Source organism: Equus quagga, chromosome 11 (genome assembly GCF_021613505.1).
Source record: "Equus quagga isolate Etosha38 chromosome 11, UCLA_HA_Equagga_1.0, whole genome shotgun sequence".
Lineage (NCBI taxonomy): Eukaryota > Metazoa > Chordata > Mammalia > Perissodactyla > Equidae > Equus > Equus quagga.
The window spans coordinates 94397077-94415292 of NC_060277.1; the positions used below are offsets into that span (position 1 = coordinate 94397077).

General features: G+C 44.9%; 1 protein-coding gene across 4 annotated transcripts in view; it reads left to right on the top strand.

Annotated features, from left to right (window-relative positions):
* The window catches only part of WIPF2 (WAS/WASL interacting protein family member 2), a 41811-nt gene extending 26318 nt beyond the window's left edge, over nt 1-15493 (top strand). For all 4 annotated transcript variants that reach the window (XM_046675165.1, XM_046675166.1, XM_046675167.1 and 1 more), the window contains 6 exons: nt 663-795; nt 1501-1617; nt 1961-2617; nt 9780-9989; nt 11320-11421; nt 11659-15493. In XM_046675165.1, coding sequence (XP_046531121.1) covers nt 663-795; nt 1501-1617; nt 1961-2617; nt 9780-9989; nt 11320-11421; nt 11659-11699 — 1260 coding nt within the window. In that variant the 3' untranslated portion in view covers nt 11700-15493. The remainder of the gene's footprint in view (nt 1-662; nt 796-1500; nt 1618-1960; nt 2618-9779; nt 9990-11319; nt 11422-11658) is intronic.
* Nucleotides 15494-18216: the final 2723 nt, after the last annotated feature.

Below are 18216 nucleotides of genomic sequence, written 5' to 3' on the forward strand. Positions count from 1 at the left end.
GCTAATTTTCCTCACCTTTGTTTCCTCATCTTTGGAATGGGAATAATACAGTCTATTTTATAACATTGTTTACAGGATAAATTGAAGTAATAGGGAGGCAATCAGGTGTGTTAGTTGGGATAAGATATGAATTTTAGAGTCACTGTCTGGGTTTGGATCCTTTCTTTACTATTTACTGGATTCATGGCTTTAGTAAACTGTCAGCCTTTGGCCCACACTTTCCAAATGAATAATGATAATAGTACCTTTCTCACAGGAATATTGCAAGATTTAAATGAGATAATGCAAGTAATGTTCTTAGCACAATGCCTGAGGCATAGTAGGGACTCAATGAATGTTTGTCCTGATGATGATGATCATGATGATGATGGTAGATGTAAAGCCTGTAACACACAGCCCAGCACGTAGGTACTCAGTAAATAGTAGTATAGGCCTCCTATCAGAAGGTGCTGATTAAGAGGGAGACTGATCACTTTCACAGAAGGTACAATAGGAGAAAAAGGATAGAGAGCGATAGTGCACATTGTTACTGTCGTTTGGCACATATATCTGATTAGATTAGAGAAGCATCTCATGGAATCCAGTTTGGCTTAAGGTATTTATCCCAAGCTTTTGATGAAGGGAACTATTTAGGATGAACTTATATTTCCCTCTTCCTCCAGGCAAACACAGAGCTGCCCAAGCTGAGTAGAGAGGAACAGCGGGGTCGAGGTGCCCTCTTACAGGACATCTGCAAAGGAACCAAGCTGAAGAAGGTGACCAACATTAACGATCGGAGTGCTCCCATCCTTGAGAGTGAGTCTAAGCTTCATTTCCTAGTGAACCACCAGCATCCCAGGATTGACTTGGAGACTTAGCTGGCTTGTCATATTTATTGTTGGGGCTTGAGTGGGAGAGTTTTGTGCTTTGGGAGAGTTTTCTTTGCCTGTCTTCTTATCTGTTCATTTGAATACCTTAGAAATTTCTTTTTTACCTTGGAAGCATTCTCAGGAAGAAGACTCCTATCTCCTACTGTAATTAGTGCTGTTTAGGGCACATCTTTGGCTGTTCTCTGGGGAGACTACCACATTCCCAAAAACTGCTAAGCTAAAGCCAATGATGATTTTCTAATTGCTACAAGTGTCCATTCTGATAGGCCTATGGAGAGTTTGCTCACACCTGGGTCCCCTGAGTCATTGGCACCCTTACCAACTGGTACTTGGAGAGGAGAGCCCAGAGAACTCTGTCGAACATGTCTTTGTCCTGGTTATCCCTCTGCCTTAAAAAGGGAAGATTGGCTCTTGTTTCTTTTGTTGTCTCTCTTTCATCACAGTGAGGAGTTTCATCTCCACGTGAAGTTGTGGAGCAGTGGCCTAGCCTTTATTTATTAATGGGAAGGCAGAAGCAAGATTGCTTTGTTTGCAAATTAAAGCCCAGATAGAGGAGGGATTTCTCCTCAGAATTGACTTGGTCATCAGCTCAGAGCATATGAAGTGAAAACCCTAATGGTATGCTTTCCAGAACCCAAAGGAAGCAGTGGTGGTTACGGCTCTGGAACAGCTGCCCTGCAGCCCAAGGGAGGTCTCTTCCAAGGAGGGGTGCCAAAGCTCCGACCTGTGGGAGCCAAGGATGTTTCAGGTACCTCATAAGTACTTTCTTGGCACATTAATTTCTGACTGGTCCCAAGTGAGCCATCTGGGGTTGAGGAGTGTGGTAGAGGTGGTAGGAAGGAGGCAAGGAAGGAGGGGAGGAGTTATAGAATGGAATAAAGCAAAAGCTGAGGAATTAAATAAAAATGTATTCAGCTTATATCAGCAGTATTTGTTAATGGGCCCTGAGCCTAAAACCAGATTAAAACCCAGAACTATACAGGTACTTTCCCTGCTACCATGCTGATTGCTCTAGGAGGCTGGGTGAAGTAGGGATACTGACCAACATATATCTGGCTCTGTTGACCCAGTGCTGTCTGGTGTGTTTGTAGAGAACCTAGCTGGTAAGCCAGCTCTACAGGTCCCCAGTTCTCGAGCTGCTGCTCCAAGGCCTCCAGTGTCTACAGCCAGCGGGCGCCCTCAAGATGATACTGACAACAGCCGAGCCTCTCTCCCAGAACTGCCCCGGATGCAGAGACCCTCATTACCAGACCTCTCCCGGCCTAATACTACCAGCAGTACGGGCATGAAGCACAGCTCCTCTGCTCCTCCTCCGCCACCCCCAGGGCGGCGTGCCAATGCACCCTCTACACCTCTGCCTATGCACAGCAACAAAGCCCCAGCCTACAACAGAGAGAAACCCTTGCCACCCACGCCTGGACAAAGGCTTCACCCTGGTCGAGAGGGACCTCCTGCTCCACCCCCAGTCAAACCACCTCCTTCCCCTGTGAATATCAGAACGGGACCAAGTGGCCAGTCTCTGGCCCCTCCTCCTCCGCCTTACCGCCAGCCTCCTGGGGTCCCCAATGGACCCTCCAGTCCCACTAATGAGTCAGCCCCTGAGCTGCCACAGAGACACAATTCTTTGCATAGGAAGACAGCAGGGCCTGTCAGAGGCCCGGCACCTCCTCCACCCACCTCAGCTTCCCCTTCTTTACAGAGTAATAGGCCTCCTCCTCCAGCCCGAGACCCTCCCAGTCGGGGAGCAGGTAAGTGCCTGGAGACACCTTTTTTCCCTTTCTTACAGAAAGTTGAGTTTATCTTTTCTCTTCAACCTTTTCCCCAAAGCTCTCCTTCAGTGACTGAAGAGAATAAGAATTCACTTACTCATTCATCAGGTTTATTGAGTGCCTTTTTATGTGTTTGGACTGTGTTGTTAGGGAAACAGCAATAAATAGAAAAGACAAAAAATTCCTGTTCTCTTGGACAGTCAAGCAAATAAATTAGTAAAAAAATGTGTAAATACATAGTATGTAGGTGCTTTAGAGAAATACAAAGCAGAGAAGGGGATTAGGATATACTAGGGTGGGGATGGAGTGATGATATTTTCAGTTGCAGAGGTGGGGAGTGAAGTAGGGTCAGGGAAGGGCTTACTGATAAAGTGACAGTTTGGCAAAGACCTGAAGAAAGTGAGGGCGTAAGCTAAGCAGGCATCGAGAAAGCAAACGCAAAGGCCATGAGACTGAGGACAGCAAGGAGACCATTGTGGCAGGACTAGAATGAGGGAGAGGGAGAGTGTCGGGACTCGGAGGTCAAAGAGCTAGATTTCCATGGGAGAACATTGTAGGACTTTGTAAAGACTTTGGGTTGTACTCTGTGTGAGATAAGGAGCCGCTGGAAGGGTTGGAATAGGGGAGTAGGATTGATTGACCTTCTCAAAAGATCACTAGCTCCTGCATTGAGAACAGACTTGCAGGAGGACAAAGGTGGCAAAAGGAGACCACTTAGGAGGCTGTTGCAATAAACTGGGCAGGTGGGTAGGACCACAGCAGGTTTGGGGGAAGGGAGAACAAGTCAAATTTGAGATACCTGTTAGGCATCCAAGAGGAAATACTGAATTGGTGATTGGCTATCAAACTCAGAAGGGAAGTTCAGATGAGAGGTCTGGCTAGAGAGAGAAATTTGAATGATATTGAAAGCCACATACTGGGTGAGATCACCTAGGAAGTGAATATAAATAGAGAGGAGATCTGAGACCTGAGGTCACAGAGGTGAAGAACAGCAAGCAGAGGAAGCTGAGAAAGAGTCTCTAGTGAGGAAGGAGGGAGGGACACCAGGAGAGTGATGGAAAAACTCCAAGATAGAGTGAGTGATCAACTGTGTCCAGTGCTGCAGATGAGTCAGGTAAGTTGAAGACTAAGAATGACATTGATCTTGGCAACAGGGGAGTCTTTTTGAGGGACCCCCAAACAACATGGGACCCTTTTGAGTAGTTTTAGTAGAATGGTAGAGGAAGGGTGATGGTGGAAGTCTAATTGGGATGGGCTCAAGAACGCAGGGATAGGAGAAGAGGAATTGGAGATAGCAATATAGACATCCCTTAGGGAGTTTGCTGTAGAGGGGAGTGGGGGTGCAGATGAATGGTTGCTGGAGAAGGATGTGGGATTGAAGATTGGGTCCCCCCCTCCAAGAGGAAAGAGACTTCACCATCTGTATACTGGTGGAATGATCCAGTAGAGAGGGGGAAAATTTCCTGAGTAATGTCCTTGAGGAGGCAAGAAGGAATGGAATCTGATTCATAGATAAGGGGTTGATCTTAGATAAGAACACAGTTCTTCTGTGGTAACAGGAGGGAAGGCAAAGCATAGAGGCATAGAAGCAAGTGGGTAGGTGGACGTAGTGATAGGAGCATGTGGAAAGTTTCTTCTGATTTGCTTCTGTTTTCTTGGTGTGATAGCAAAGACATCTGCTGTGAATGAGGGAAGGGAAGAAGAGGGAGATGTGAGAGAGAGAAAAGGGCATGAAGTGGTCATCTGGAAGTGTGCGAGAGTGAATGGAGTAGGGAAGTGTACTAGGATAACCAGCCACAGGAAGGGCCACTCGAGATTAGGGACCATACATTTAAAGTGAGGTGTGTGTTCAGCTGTGCATGTGCAGGTACTGAGTAGGGGCAGAGTTGTATTTAACCAGAGTTAGCATTTTTTAGGGGAGAGTTGGGCAAGGGAGTGTGTAAGGGAGTGATTGTAACAATGGGCCATAGCCCTAAAATGGGTGAGGAGGGGATTAAGGAACCCTAGAAAAGGTAGACGAGGTTGTATAATCTTTTTACAAAATAGCATGACAAATTAGAGGGTGAAGGAGACCATGACGGCTGTCTAGGACCTTCTTAGAACCAGGAATTTTGGCTTCCATATCCTCTTGTATCATTGGGCTTTGAGCCACACCTTCCACAAATGGCTTTTGAGCTTTTATTTTAAACAATCAGTCACTGCAGGTATAGATCATTGATTAAGAAGTTCTGTCCTCAAGAAGCCTGTATTAAAAGCGCATTAACTTGTCCTGCTGCTTGGTTAGGTACATAGAGATTTGTAGTGTAGGAGCTGGCAGTCTAACATAAGGCACTTGTGCAGTAGCCTGCTGTGTTCCTGATCCCGTGTCTCCCTGGCTTTAGCTGTAAGGATACAGTCCTAAAGTGGACTTTGATTCTACAAAGTTTAGGTTTAAAATTATTATTTTTTCGTTTTGAGGAAGATTAGCCCTGAGCTAACATCCACAGCCAGTCCTCCTCTTTTTACTGAGGAAGACTGGCCCTGAGCTAACAACTGTGCCCATCTTCCTCTACCTTATCTGTGGGACACCTATCACAGCATGGCTTGCCAAGCAGTGCCATGTCCGCACCCGGGATCCGAACCAGCAAACTCCGGGCCACTGAAGTGGAATGTGCAAACTTAACCACTGCACCACCTTAACTTTTGTTAACTTTTGTTAACTTTTTTTAAAAAAAAGTTAAAATCAAGTTTTTTGATTTTAACTTAGGGATTTTTGAAAGACCCTTTATCCGAGCAGTGCCCATATCTTTCCAACGCTATCCAGGACTAGAAGTGGAGAAAAATGTAATTTCTCTGCATTGAACTGAGTAGTTTTAAATGTCTGCGTACTTCTTGCTTTCCATTTCTCAGTTCTTTCTTTGTGGTTTCTTTAGGAAAATGTGAAGTTATGAACCCTGTTCTTCTGTCTGTTGGGCATCTCCAACTTTGAGGGCTGGTAGAGGCCTCAGTCTGCTTCCTCGTCAGTAACCAGAGCAGCAATTCTTAAGAATGACACACTGGAAAGAAATTGAGTTATTTTAGTCAGATCTTTTGAGTATTGGCTCTCTTTGTTGTGTGACATTGGGAAGATCACTCTGATTCTCTGAGTTTGTTTCCCCATCTGTAAAATGGTGTTCATAGTACTTTCAGAGGTGGTTGTAAATCAAAGTATATATGAAAGTGCTTTGTAGTATACTGATGAATGTGAGTGGTTTTATGCAAAGGACTTCCAGGTAGTTCATGGACTTATCTCTGTTATTAAATAATGTTATGACAATATTATGTGATAATATACTTTTGTTTTCATATGAATTATTTACATTTGAAAGAGTAGGGAGTCTTTTGTCTTTTCAGGGTACGTAGGGACCAAAGAAATCCCACATTATTGGTTCATAGAATTGGTTCCTGAATTTTTTCCTTTGGAGAGTAAAACACTATCTTTTTTTTTTTCCGGAGGAAGATTTGCCCTGAGCTCACATCTGTGCCCATCTTCCTCTATTTTATATGTGGGACGCCTGCCACAGCATGGCTTGATAAGCAGCACTAGGTATGCACCTGGGATCCGAACCTGTGAACCCCGGGCCACTGAAGTGGAGCGTGCGGACTTGACCACTATGCCACTGGGCCAGCTCCTACACTGTCTATTTTTAAAGGAATTTTTTTTTTCCAAAAGAATCAATACCATCATGCTTTCCTCAAAATTGGGTTTATCTTAGAGTACAAAAGGTGATCTCCCACCCCAAGGTTTTTTTACAAACTGGTTTCTTAGGGTCTTGGGTTCTGATTCTGTCACTTGAAACAGTCTTAAAACTGGATATGGCAAAGAGCTCAGAAACTTATTGGAGATGGTGGAACCTGGTTGGGATGACTGGCCCTGCTCTGTTTTGCCAGGCCAGGTTGGCTTTAATCACTGCCACCTGCCAAGTGTCCAGCTGGTATCCTTTTGAGCCTAGCTAATTCTGTCTGCCTTACTCTGTCTTGCCCTGCCCTGGCAATACAGACAAGCTCTTAGGATCCTGAGAAATCTGGGTTTTAGGGAGATATTTTGAGGATGACCTGAAAGACCTTTGGTTTGGGCAGATTTGGAATGAAAACAAGGCTCAGAGAGCTGCTGGGAGGTGTTAAGGAGATTTCTCTTTAATTATTGCCTCTAATGGCCACTGTACATACTTAAAGAGACCTTAAAAAGAGTGAGGGAGAGGGGCTGGCCCCGTGGCCGAGTGGTTAAGTTCACGCGCTCCGCTGCAGGCGGCCCAGTGTTTCATCGGTTGGAATCCTGGGCGCGGACATGGCACTGCTCATCAAACCATGCTGAGGCAGCGTCCCACATGCCACAACTAGGAGGACCCACAACGAAGAATATACAACTATGTACTAGGGGGCTTTGGGGAGAAAAACGAAAAAAATAAAATCTTTAAAAAAAAAAAGAGTGAGGGAGAGTTGACATTTTGGGTGTGTCTTATAGGAAGCAAAAACTAAAATTTTTTAGCCTGCAGTGCTGGACCCGTTATATATATGCATCATCCCATTACTGTTACATGCTTAACTGTAGTCACTCTGTAGAGATTCTGATAGTAATTCAGGAAGAATAATAAGATGTACTTTTATTACTAAAATGGTGTTGTCTGTTACGCCAAGTAGTCTCTCCATGTACTATTTAGGTAACAACTATTTATTGGACATGGCCTAGGTACCACAAGATGCACTGCCTTCTCACTGGGCTGTAAATTTGTTGGGGAGATAAGATACATAATACTTGTGGCAGTTATGGAAAGAGCAGTGTGGGGGAGGGGAAGAGCAGACATGTGCTGAGTCTGTTTGTATTAGTTCTGTGACCTTAGACAACCTGAGTCCCAGTTTCCTCATCTGTGAAGTGGAGACAATACCACGTACTTTGCAGGGGTGACTGTAAGAATTTTTTTTTTTTTGACTTACAAAGCTACTTTTAATACTTTGGGGTGAGCCCCACAGGAATAAAAAACACTGGGAATGGGTAACCTCCTCACCCCCAGGAGTGGCCCAGGGGGAGAGAGGCTACCTGAGGGCAAGGAAACACAAAAGGGACCCGCTGCAGACTCAGGGCAAAGGGAATGCCATCGGTGCTGGGACCTGTGAGCACTACAGGAGAAAACGCGAGCGTGGTGGGACTGGCTCCAGGCACACAGGCGAAGGGCAAGAGGGTTGGACACGAAGCCACAAAGCTACTTGGGTTCCTCCTCCTTCTCGTTTGCCTTTTTCTGCTTCTGCTGCACGATCTCCGAGTCCCTCTGCTTGCGGGCGGCAGCAGAAAGCCCGTCATCTCGGCGCTTTCCCTTACCCGAGTCGCTCTGCTTTTTCATATTCTTCTGGCGGGCGAGCTCGCGCTGGTTACCGCGCGTCATGGCGACGGCAGTGGCTCCGGCCTGCCTCTCTTGCGTCCCCTCGTTCAGTCCGACGTTGCAGGCCCCAGAATTTTTTAAGATTTAATGCATATAAAGCACCCAGGAGAGTGCCTGGAACATAATGGATACCAAACAAGTGGTAGCTACTGTTATTGTTAATGTAGAGCATAGAAGTAATACAACTTAAACACATTAGAACCTATTCCAATGATGCCGCCATTTCTTCAAATAGGCTTTTGACATTACCTCCAACTTGGTGGCAAAGTTTTCTCTTTTATGGATGAATGTGACTTTTGAAAATGGCCAAAAAGCAGAGTCAGACGTAGGTACGAATATTTTTGTTGTTGTTGGTGGGGCGACCTCAGAGATGTCTAGCTATCATATAATAATATTTATGGATCTGTCTGATGAACTGGGTTTGGAGGCAGTTCCAAAAGAGGTATTGCCAATTTTTTTGAGCAACATGACTTTCCTTGGAGATACGTAACTTCCTCAAATGTATTTCATTTTAGTCTGTGCTATTAAATGCTAGAATAAGTGACGTAACCTATATATGCTGTGGGAGAGCAAAGAAGGAGGGGCTCAGAATAGAGTGGATTGCTTTGGGAAAACCTGGAGAAGATGGGACTTGAGTTGAACCTTAAAGGATAGGTAGGATTTGGTAGTAAGGGAAGAGGCACGCTATTTCAGAGTATTGTGAGGGAGTCACAAGAGCAAAACATATCTAATTTGGTTTATTCAGCAAACGTCGTTTGGGTACTTCCCTTGTGCTGTACATTCAGCTAAGCTTGGGAACACCAATGAATGGACACTGCCCTGACTTTAAGGAATACACACAGTGTACTGGGAAAGAAGCACATGTAATGAATAATTATAATTCAGTATAGCAGAGTGGTAGAGAGTTACAGAGGCGACAGTGGAAGTGCAGAAGAGGCTACCCAGCCCAGCCTAGGAATTAAGAAAGGAATAAGAGAAGGTGAGATCAGGCTGACCGATGGGGAGGTTACAGTGTAAAAAAGGAGGATAATTGGATGAGACCCAGTTGGGGATGTAGGAAATGCAAAGGCCTTGAAAAAGTTTGGGCAAGTTATTTTGGGGAGATTAGTGAGTTGGTGGTATGCAGAGTGGATTGGAAAGGTAAGAGATTAGAAGCCAAGAGAACATTTGGGAGGCTTTTTGCAGTGGAACAGGCTAAATATGAGAAGACCCTGAACTGTGGAGGAAGGCATGGAAAAGCAGGAAAAAAATCATCAAGAATGGGTAGAGGGGCCGGCTCCGTGGCTGAGTGGTTAAGTCCACACCCTCAGCTTCGGTAGCCCAGGATTTCACTGGTTCGAATCCTGAGCATGGACGTGGCACTGCTCTTCAGGCCATGTTGAGGCGGTGTCCCACGTGCCACAGCTAGACCCACAACTAAAATATACAGCTGTGTACTGGAGGGATTTGGGGAGGAAAAGCAAAAAAAAAAAAAACATAGGTAGAGTTCCTGACTGACTTCTCATGGGAAATGAAAAAGGGTCATACCTTTATTCTGAACTTCGGTTTCTGGAAGAATAGTGATGCTGTTAAAGAAGTGGGGATGAGAGGAGTGTGAATACGCTATTTAACATGCTGCACAGAGGCTCACAGAGCCCAGTTCTTTGGGAAAGCACCCAGGCACTCTTTTAGTCCGTGTCTCTCAAATCCCTCTACTCCTCACCATCTCTACATCCAAACTTAACTGCTCTGGATTTTAATTGCAGCTCCTCCACCCCCTCCACCCATGATCCGAAATGGTGCCAGGGACGCTCCTCCTCCCCCGCCACCATACCGAATGCATGGGTCAGAGCCCCTGAGCCGAGGAAAGCCCCCACCTCCGCCCTCCAGGACGCCAGCTGGGCCACCCCCTCCTCCTCCACCACCCCTGAGGAATGGCCACAGAGATTCAATTACCACTGTTCGATCTTTCTTGGGTGAGTAGCTAGTTCGCTGTTTTAGTCTCATAGTTCCAGTGGTGACGTTGCTAATTCCAGTGGCTACTGTAGAGTGGGATGATCACTCTGTATCCTCCATTCACAGCTGTTCCTCTCCTGACTTCACCTCAGACTTCCAGGCCCTGTTTATTGACATCCCTTTCCGTATGCGAATTCTAGGCATGGAATAGGCTTTGGAAAAGATTGAAGTAAAATCAGCAAGTGTCGTGCTAACTCTAAAGCCACCCATATCTGTGGTTAGCTTTTAGGTCAGAGACTTATCCTCTTTAGGATTATTCAGATAGGACTTATGTATTCTCTTAGGAAGAAGAGCTCCTTTCTGACCCTTTAAAAACAAAACTAAACACTGTGCACAACATTTATCTAGTAATCCAAAGCTACTAACTAGTTGGGTTACTTTGAGGAAGTCACTTCCCTATCTGTGAAACAAGGAGGTTGACTAGATTATGAGTGTATCAGCTTAAATTTTCCAAAGTTGTAAATGAAGCTTGGGCTACACCTAAGAGATTCTAATTCATTAGATCCTGGATGGAGCCCCAGGCAAAGGTTGTCCAGAGGGTATGTTAGACCCTCTGTTGAGGACCCCTGGAAAGATCTATATGGCCTCTGTCAGCCCTAACACTCTAGATTCTTTTATAGTTGACTCTTCTCTGCCCCTGCTCTAGTCTGTTCCTATTAGGTGGACCAGAGTTTTTGCTTTGAAGATATGTCCTTTGGAATGTGATCGAGCTATACAACTAGAAGATTTGAGCCTTCCTGTAGAGGAGCTGTGGAAAGTGCGAGTGGGGGTCATGGGATGGCTCTCCCAACTGTGTTGCAGACCTAAATGAGAGTGACCTGGGCCAAAAAGAGAATTATCTAATCAGATCTCTCACTGGCTGGTGACAAATATTCCCATTTTAGGTTAATTTCTACAAATTTGTGGATTCAGTTCATTTGGTTTCCCATGGTGATATTCTGTAAGATGACTATGTTATAGAAACACAGAACCATAATTTCTTTCTGCTCTCATGCAAACAGCTGGGCTCCTTTCCTGTTGTGTGCCTGATTTTTGATAGGAGGATTTAAAGAATCAGCTCAAAGACTCATTCTTTAATGTAAAGAGCTTTTGAGCACGTCCTCTTTGCATATGAGGCACATGGAGTGATGCTGTTACTGTCCTCAGGCACCTTGGTTTACAGGGCAAGGCAGGCCCTCATAGTACATCCGAATGCATGAGAGACTAGTAAAGGGAAGATCAGAAGTGGTACAGAGGCGTGTGGGCTCACAAGAAAGGGTGATAGGAATTAATATTCTGTTCCTTTCACAGATGATTTTGAGTCAAAGTATTCTTTCCACCCAGTAGAAGACTTTCCTGCTCCAGAAGAATATAAACACTTTCAGAGAATATATCCCAGCAAAACAAACCGAGGTGAGAGGAGTAGTGATGAAAATTTTTCCATAAGTGCATAGAATGTAGAATTGGTGTCCTTTTCTTAGGTTAAAAATTGCTTTTCCTCATCTTCATTTTCTTAAAAAAACAACAAAACATAGTCCCCAAGTTGTAAAGGTTAGCATAAAGAGCCTGTCGCTCATTTCAGGAATGTTTGGGTTATTCAGGGTCTGGTGAGTGACCTTGTGTGCATTATTTTTATTTTATTTTTTTCAGCTGCCCGTGGAGCCCCGCCTCTGCCACCCATTCTCAGGTGAAGCCTGGCTTGGTCCTGTTCCTCAGGAAAAGGATGGACCCTCTCCTCTTCTCAGATGGTCCCTTCCATTCCCCTGAAACCTGCATGAGAGCTCCTAACGTGTTTCTCCAGTGCAGCCAACCTCTAGACTCCAGGCTTCCTCCCTGCTCACCTCCATCTATGCATCTCGTCTCTCGACTTGGTGATCGGACTCTTTATATTGACAGTAGGGTCTCAAACCCTGCCTCCATCCCTCCTCTAGCAAGCCCTGCTAGCCAGATGAGGAAAAAGCTTCCATGTCTCCTGCTTTCCTCTTGGGGAAAGGTGCCTTGTTGTGATGAATTAACTCATTGTTGGGGCAGGATGGAGAATGGTACTCCTACATCCTCCTACCACTGTGGGGGGAACTTGGTGGGTATGTATTAGATTTCATCATTTGGGAGGCTGGAGGCTGGCATGGCCAGGACTTCTGGGGAGTGGGCATTTTTAGTGAAACAGGAAAGGAGTTTGCAGAGAAGTGATCTGTTTTAAAGGTCAAGTTTGAAGAAAGCTCAAGGAAATGGGTCTGCTTTATTTTTAGGGGTGTTTTGATTTTGCTCTCACCCCATGACTCCACCCCAGGGATAAGTTGGATATAAACACTAAATACTAATCAGTTGAACTAAACATCTAATAAAAAGAGAGGATGAAATAAACTGGGGATCCTTTTGGAGCTAGTCAGTTCCTCTGAAGCAAAGGGACCAGGGGCCATCTGAGTCCTCTGGGCCTCCCTGCCCCGTTTCCTCAGGGTGCTGAGACTGAGGGATCTTTTTCCTCCTTCCCCTCACCTCCCAAGAGAAAAGTCACTTTCATTCATTCATTCCTTCCAGATTCACAAATCCAAAAAACCTCCAGTGGGGTACAGGAAGAGGACCTTGGCCTTAATCTTGAGCCTTCCTCAGTCTTTTCTGACTGGCCCTGAAGGCCACTGGCCCTTTCAGTCCTGTCTAGAAACTTCAGCCCCTGGTGGGTGCTCCAGGATGACAACGAAGGGAAGAGTGAAGCACCTCCTGGAAGGGAGCAGCTCTGTGGGCTACGAAAGACTTTAACTAAGGCCTGCTCATTCTGAAGTTCACAGCCCATCTGACTGGGCGGGCTCTTGCTGTTCCTTTCTCTACCACCCTTGCCTTCGCAAGACTGCAGGGGTTAACAACACAGAAATAGAGAAGGGCGAGGAAGTCTATGGGGGTAGTCAAAGATTCCTCTGTGCCAAGAAGCACAGAGACTTTGGTGAGGTGTGCCTAGTCCAATTGATCTTCCTTGGCAGCCAGCAGTATGTTGTTTCTTCATCTTCCAAGTTCCTAGGTAAAGAGCACAGAGAAAATGGAGGTTCCCTATGTAGGAACTGAGCTTGAATGATGGGACAAGGACTTCTCCTTCTCCAAAAGCAGGATGAGGCTCCTGAGCTCCACACACCAGATGGTTTGGTTTGCTACAGCTCTTGCCAAGTGTAGAGACTGCTCCAAGCTTGCAGAGAGGACATGGCTATTCCTTGAAATGGGTAGGGAAAGTCAATTTAAAAACTTCGCCAGATACATCACAGGCTTAAACCACCTTAGGCACTTTTCCAGTCTATTGGATTGCAGACTAAGGATCTGTGCACGGTGCCCGGTGAACCCCAAGTCTTCCCAATACTAGATGAGAGAGGGCTCACCTTGGCTTATTTGTGTGGGGCTGCTATCCTTTGCCATCCCCTGGACCACAGTGACTCTTGGGGCAAACCATGATTAGGTCTGTCACCAAACTTTTCCAGTCATTCTTTATTTATTATTCTACTTTTAAAATCCGTTAGCAGTTATCTTCCAGCAGTATCCCCAGCATCCTGAAGCCAGTAGAGCTGTGAGAGGGGATGCTGGTGGAGGGAAAAGGAGAGAGTACAGAGTTGATAGTGCAGCAGAGTTCCAGGGTAGATACTGACCAGTTATTGAACTTGGACTGTGAAACCTTCCCATTTATTTTTTAAATGGGAGTTGATGCCTTTGTACAATTTTATCAAAGTGTATCTTTTTTCCCCCTTTACTCAGACATAGAGCATCAAAATAAGTATCACAAGTAAAAGCCAAACCCCAGCTTTTCACTGGGGCTATCTTCCCTATGACCTGCTGCTCCTCATACTCCACTACATTTGGACTGTGTCAGTGGGTATTGATTGTATTTTCATTTTCTGGGCCTCATGAGAAAAGGCCTAGCCTAGATCTAGTCAGGTGGATTTTCTTCTTCAGAACATGTTGATGACACAGTACCTACTTAAATGTCTTTGCCTTATACATTATTTGGTCCCTCTGTTAGTAACAGATTTGTCATGTATATTTACTATTGAAGAATGGGAATGTGATCCTCATAGTTATTGATCTATTTTGTATGTTGTAAAAAGCTTGTAATATAGGTTTAAGGTGGGCTGGCTGCAAGAGCACTAAAACTTCTCACCTTTTAAACTGCTCTTTTTATCTGCTTGTGGGAATATCGTCTCTTCAGTGGCAGATTGGGTGGTCTCATGTTGAGGCTGTTGCCCAGTCCCATTAATCCCCTTATCCTTTCCTAGAAGGAAGAGACATTGCCCAACTAAGCATCAGGAAGCTGTGTTAAAAGCCCTTGTGTGGGTTTGGTTTTATGATGTTTTTCTCCAGTGGGAAAAAGCTTAATTATTTCTTACCGCCCTTTCTGGGAAGGGGGGCAGTGGCTTCCAAGTTTTTAAATGAGCTAGATGCCCCTCTTCCCCCTCTTCTCTAGTCACCAAACCTGGATCAAAACACTTTGATATTCCAGGTGTGATTTTCTCTATTGTGGGGATTTACTCCTGCTGCAGAGAAAATGATGGCATTTTCACAGCCTGGGCCCGCAGAGTGAGAGCACTTAGGGCTACCCCACCCAATGGATGTGAGGCTGCTGTCTCCAGCAATTCACCCCAGCCCTCCCAACCGGCAGAGGCAAGGAGACTAGCCATTGGCCATTGCACTGGGGGCATCCTCTCACCCCATAGCTTCCCAACTTGAAACCCAGATTTACCTCCAGAGAGAGGTGAGAAAAAATTGTAAATAGACTTGCTACGGAGCAACTCAGGGTTGGGGTGTGTTTTAATTCTCCTGATCACTTGAATCTGTAGGCTGAGTGCTTATGGGAGTGGGGGAGAAGTGTGACTCCAGGGTCCTTCCCTTCTTCGACGTTCTGGGGGTGGAGTATAGGGCATCTGAGGCCCTTTGATCACACTACACTGAGCTGTCTGTCTTTCTGGAAACCCAACCTACAATCAACTGCAAATCAAATTCTTCACATTCCAGTTGTAGTCTTTCTTTCCCTGTTGAATCTCAGTCCCTGGCTATGTGGTCAAGATGGTTTTCTGTAAACCACCCTAATTTAGGGAATAGGAGGCATTACAACTCTGCCTTCAAGACTCATCTCTTAAAAACAAAATGAAACAAAACTACAACCACCTTCAAAACACATATAAAAAAAGGGTAACTGTTTAACCGAAGGAAGGGTTTGGTTCCATTCAACTCCGCGTTCATTGTGCCTTTACTTGTGTTAGATTTCTGTGCTTTCTTCCTCTCTCCCTCTTTAAAGCAATTAAAATCTTCCTTGATAACTGCTGTTTCCTTCTTTCCGCTTTTGTTTCCAACAAGCTAGTGGGTTCCCTCTTTAATTGTCTTAAATCTCATTCCTCTGGTGACAGAGGGGCTGAGCCTTCTTTTTTCACGTCTAACCTTTGTCCTTCCCCATGGCAACCAGCATGGAAGTCATAGTCAACACTGAATAAAAGACCAGAGTGACATTTGTGAAGAGCGTGTGTGCGTATGTGTGTGCCCATCTTTGCATGTGGATCAGTTTCTTTTCTTTTAAAAAAATAATTTATTGTATGATTTATTTTGGAGTTATATTTCTGATTACAGCGCTCCCTCTCCCAGTTAGCATTGATTTTTTTACCCCTCTACAATGTATAATCTGGTCTCAGGTTGGATTCTTTGGTTACATTTCTTCTGGATGCCGTGCAGTTTAATTAAATCTTGCTTAAAAACAAAAACACAAAACTGAAAACTGTGTACTCTTGTCTGGAATACCACCCCAAGTGGTGGCATAGAGAGGAGAAAATCTGTTGCCTCAGGTTAGTGTAGGGGCTTGTCTCCAGGTCCTCTGTGAAAGCAGATATACTGACTTGGGCAGAAGCATCTGTAGCTTCCTGAGGGTTTTTTCTCCTTCCTTCCTGCTGTGTTTTGAAAATCACAGTTCTAGTTAGCCATGCTGACTGGGTGATTCTGATAGACTTGGTCATTATTTATATTTGCCACCTAACTCTCCTTTGCTCCTGATTTCAGGGAACCCAGGAGACCCTCTGGCCTGTGTCCTTTCTTTATATCCCTTATGATTCTTTCTCCGTGTTGCATGGCAGATTCTCACACTGGGGTGTGAAAGTGAAGTTTGGGGGGCAGAGCATACAAGACTGTGTGTGTCTATTTTTATGTATGTTGCCTTTCTGTCTTCACTGCTTTTTAAGTTGAAATCTTAGCTGGCTTTCTTGAACTTTGACTTTAGGTGTAAAAATTGAACCAGACATTCTCTGCTTACTGTGGTCAGCTGACTTAATCACCACTAAGACTTCATGAGCTTAACTTGCACTTTCATGACTAGCAAAGGTCTTGAAATTATTTCCCATACTGATTCATAATGGGTGTGTGTATGAATCATTCTCACATAATTTAGATATAAACTTATGAAGGTGAGGGAGGGAGGGGGGAAAAAGGCCCCCTTTCATTTTCATCATCCGTACATGCCAGATTGGATGAATTCCTGATTATTTGACCCATCATTGTTATTAATATGATAAATAAACTACCTATTTATTGATTTAATTGTTCCTCCTGTGACTTTAAATAGCCTTCAAATGGAGCTTGCCTAAATGACCCTCAGCTTCCTAACCCTATAAGCTTTTCTATGCCCTATTGGGATGGTATTGCTAGTCTGCACACGCGTGTGTGTGTGTGTGTACACACACAAAAAGGATGCTGAATGGGTCCTTCCAGTGTGATTTGATTCCTTCCCCCATGATACTTCGTATGAATTAGCAGCTGATAAGGGCACCAGTTTACGCACTCTAATTATTACTGGAACATAGCAGCTCATTATTGTGAATGTGCCTCTTAAGTATTTCCTGGCCCACCCCAGCCACAAACTGTGTGACTCACTTCGAGGAAGCTGCCCCTCTCTGACTTCCTGTTACTCTGCAGACAGAGGTAAGAGAACTAAAACGTCAACTTCAGGATCCTGACCACACCAGAGGATACACTGTGGGGAAATGCTTTGCCTCTGATACCGCTGGAGCCCAGTTGGGGTCGTTTTTACACATAATTGAATTCATACTCCACTCCTGGGTGTAGGGGTGTAAGATTTAAAGGACTATATGCTATCCGACCACAAAAAGTGTTCGTGAAAAAGGTGGATATCCACTTGGCAGGAATGTCCTTTCTATTCATTCAGCAAGCATTATTGCATACTTTACTCTGTGCCAGGTACCTACAATATGTAGATGAATAGGACACGGTCTTTGCCTCCAAGGAACTCAGAGTCTAGTAGAAGACTTCAGGACAGCTACCAGGAGAAACCTATGTAGGGTATTAAAAGGCTTTATGGTAATTAGCCAAGGAAAGAGCTTGGTGAGTAGCATTCCAGACAGGAAACAGCGAGGACAGAGGAAGAGAAGCAAGAAACAGTCTGGTGGTATGTGCATCATGTTACTGGAGTTTTGAAAAGGGAAAGCTTCAAGTAGGTAACCTTTTAGAGATGTTTTGATCCCGACGTTCTCTGATTTCTTTGCCTGCTTTTATAGTGGTCATTTACATTGGTAGGCTTCTCTTGGACTAGTGCTGTATTCCTGGTGAATGTGTTCATAGGCTCCAACACACATGTTAAGTTCTCATAGTTTCCTCTGCTTCCTCTATCCCACCGTAAGTGAGGGAGGTGGTTCACCTCCATCCCTTAAAGCTGAGGTGCCAAGGTTATAAAAATAAATATGAACAGTAAGGGTTGCTTCCTGGGTTCTATTGTCCTATTAAGAGGTCAAAAATAGGGGCTGGCCCCGGTGGCACAGCAGTTAAGTGCGCACGTTCTGCTTTGGCAGCCCGTGGTTCGCCGGTTCGGATCCCAGGTATGGACATGGCACCGCTTGGCAAGCCATGCTGTGTTAGGTGTCCCACATAAAAAGTAGAGGAAGATGAGCACGGATGTTAGCTCAGGGCCAGCTTTCCTCAGGAAGAAAAAAAAAACGGATTGGTGGCAGATGTTGGCTCGGGGCTAATCTTCCTTAAAAAAAGTCAGAAATAACATTTGGTCAAAAAGCCTTCATTCTGTGGTAACCCTTTTTTCCATTCACAGCAGCCTAATCTCTTCAGGATGTAGTTTTCAGCTCCTGCAAAGCCTTCCCAAAATGTGCTCCTTTACCATCTCTTCCTCTTTTAGGGAAGGCCTATAGGCCACTTTAGAACCTATGTCTGTCTAATCCTTCCCCTTTG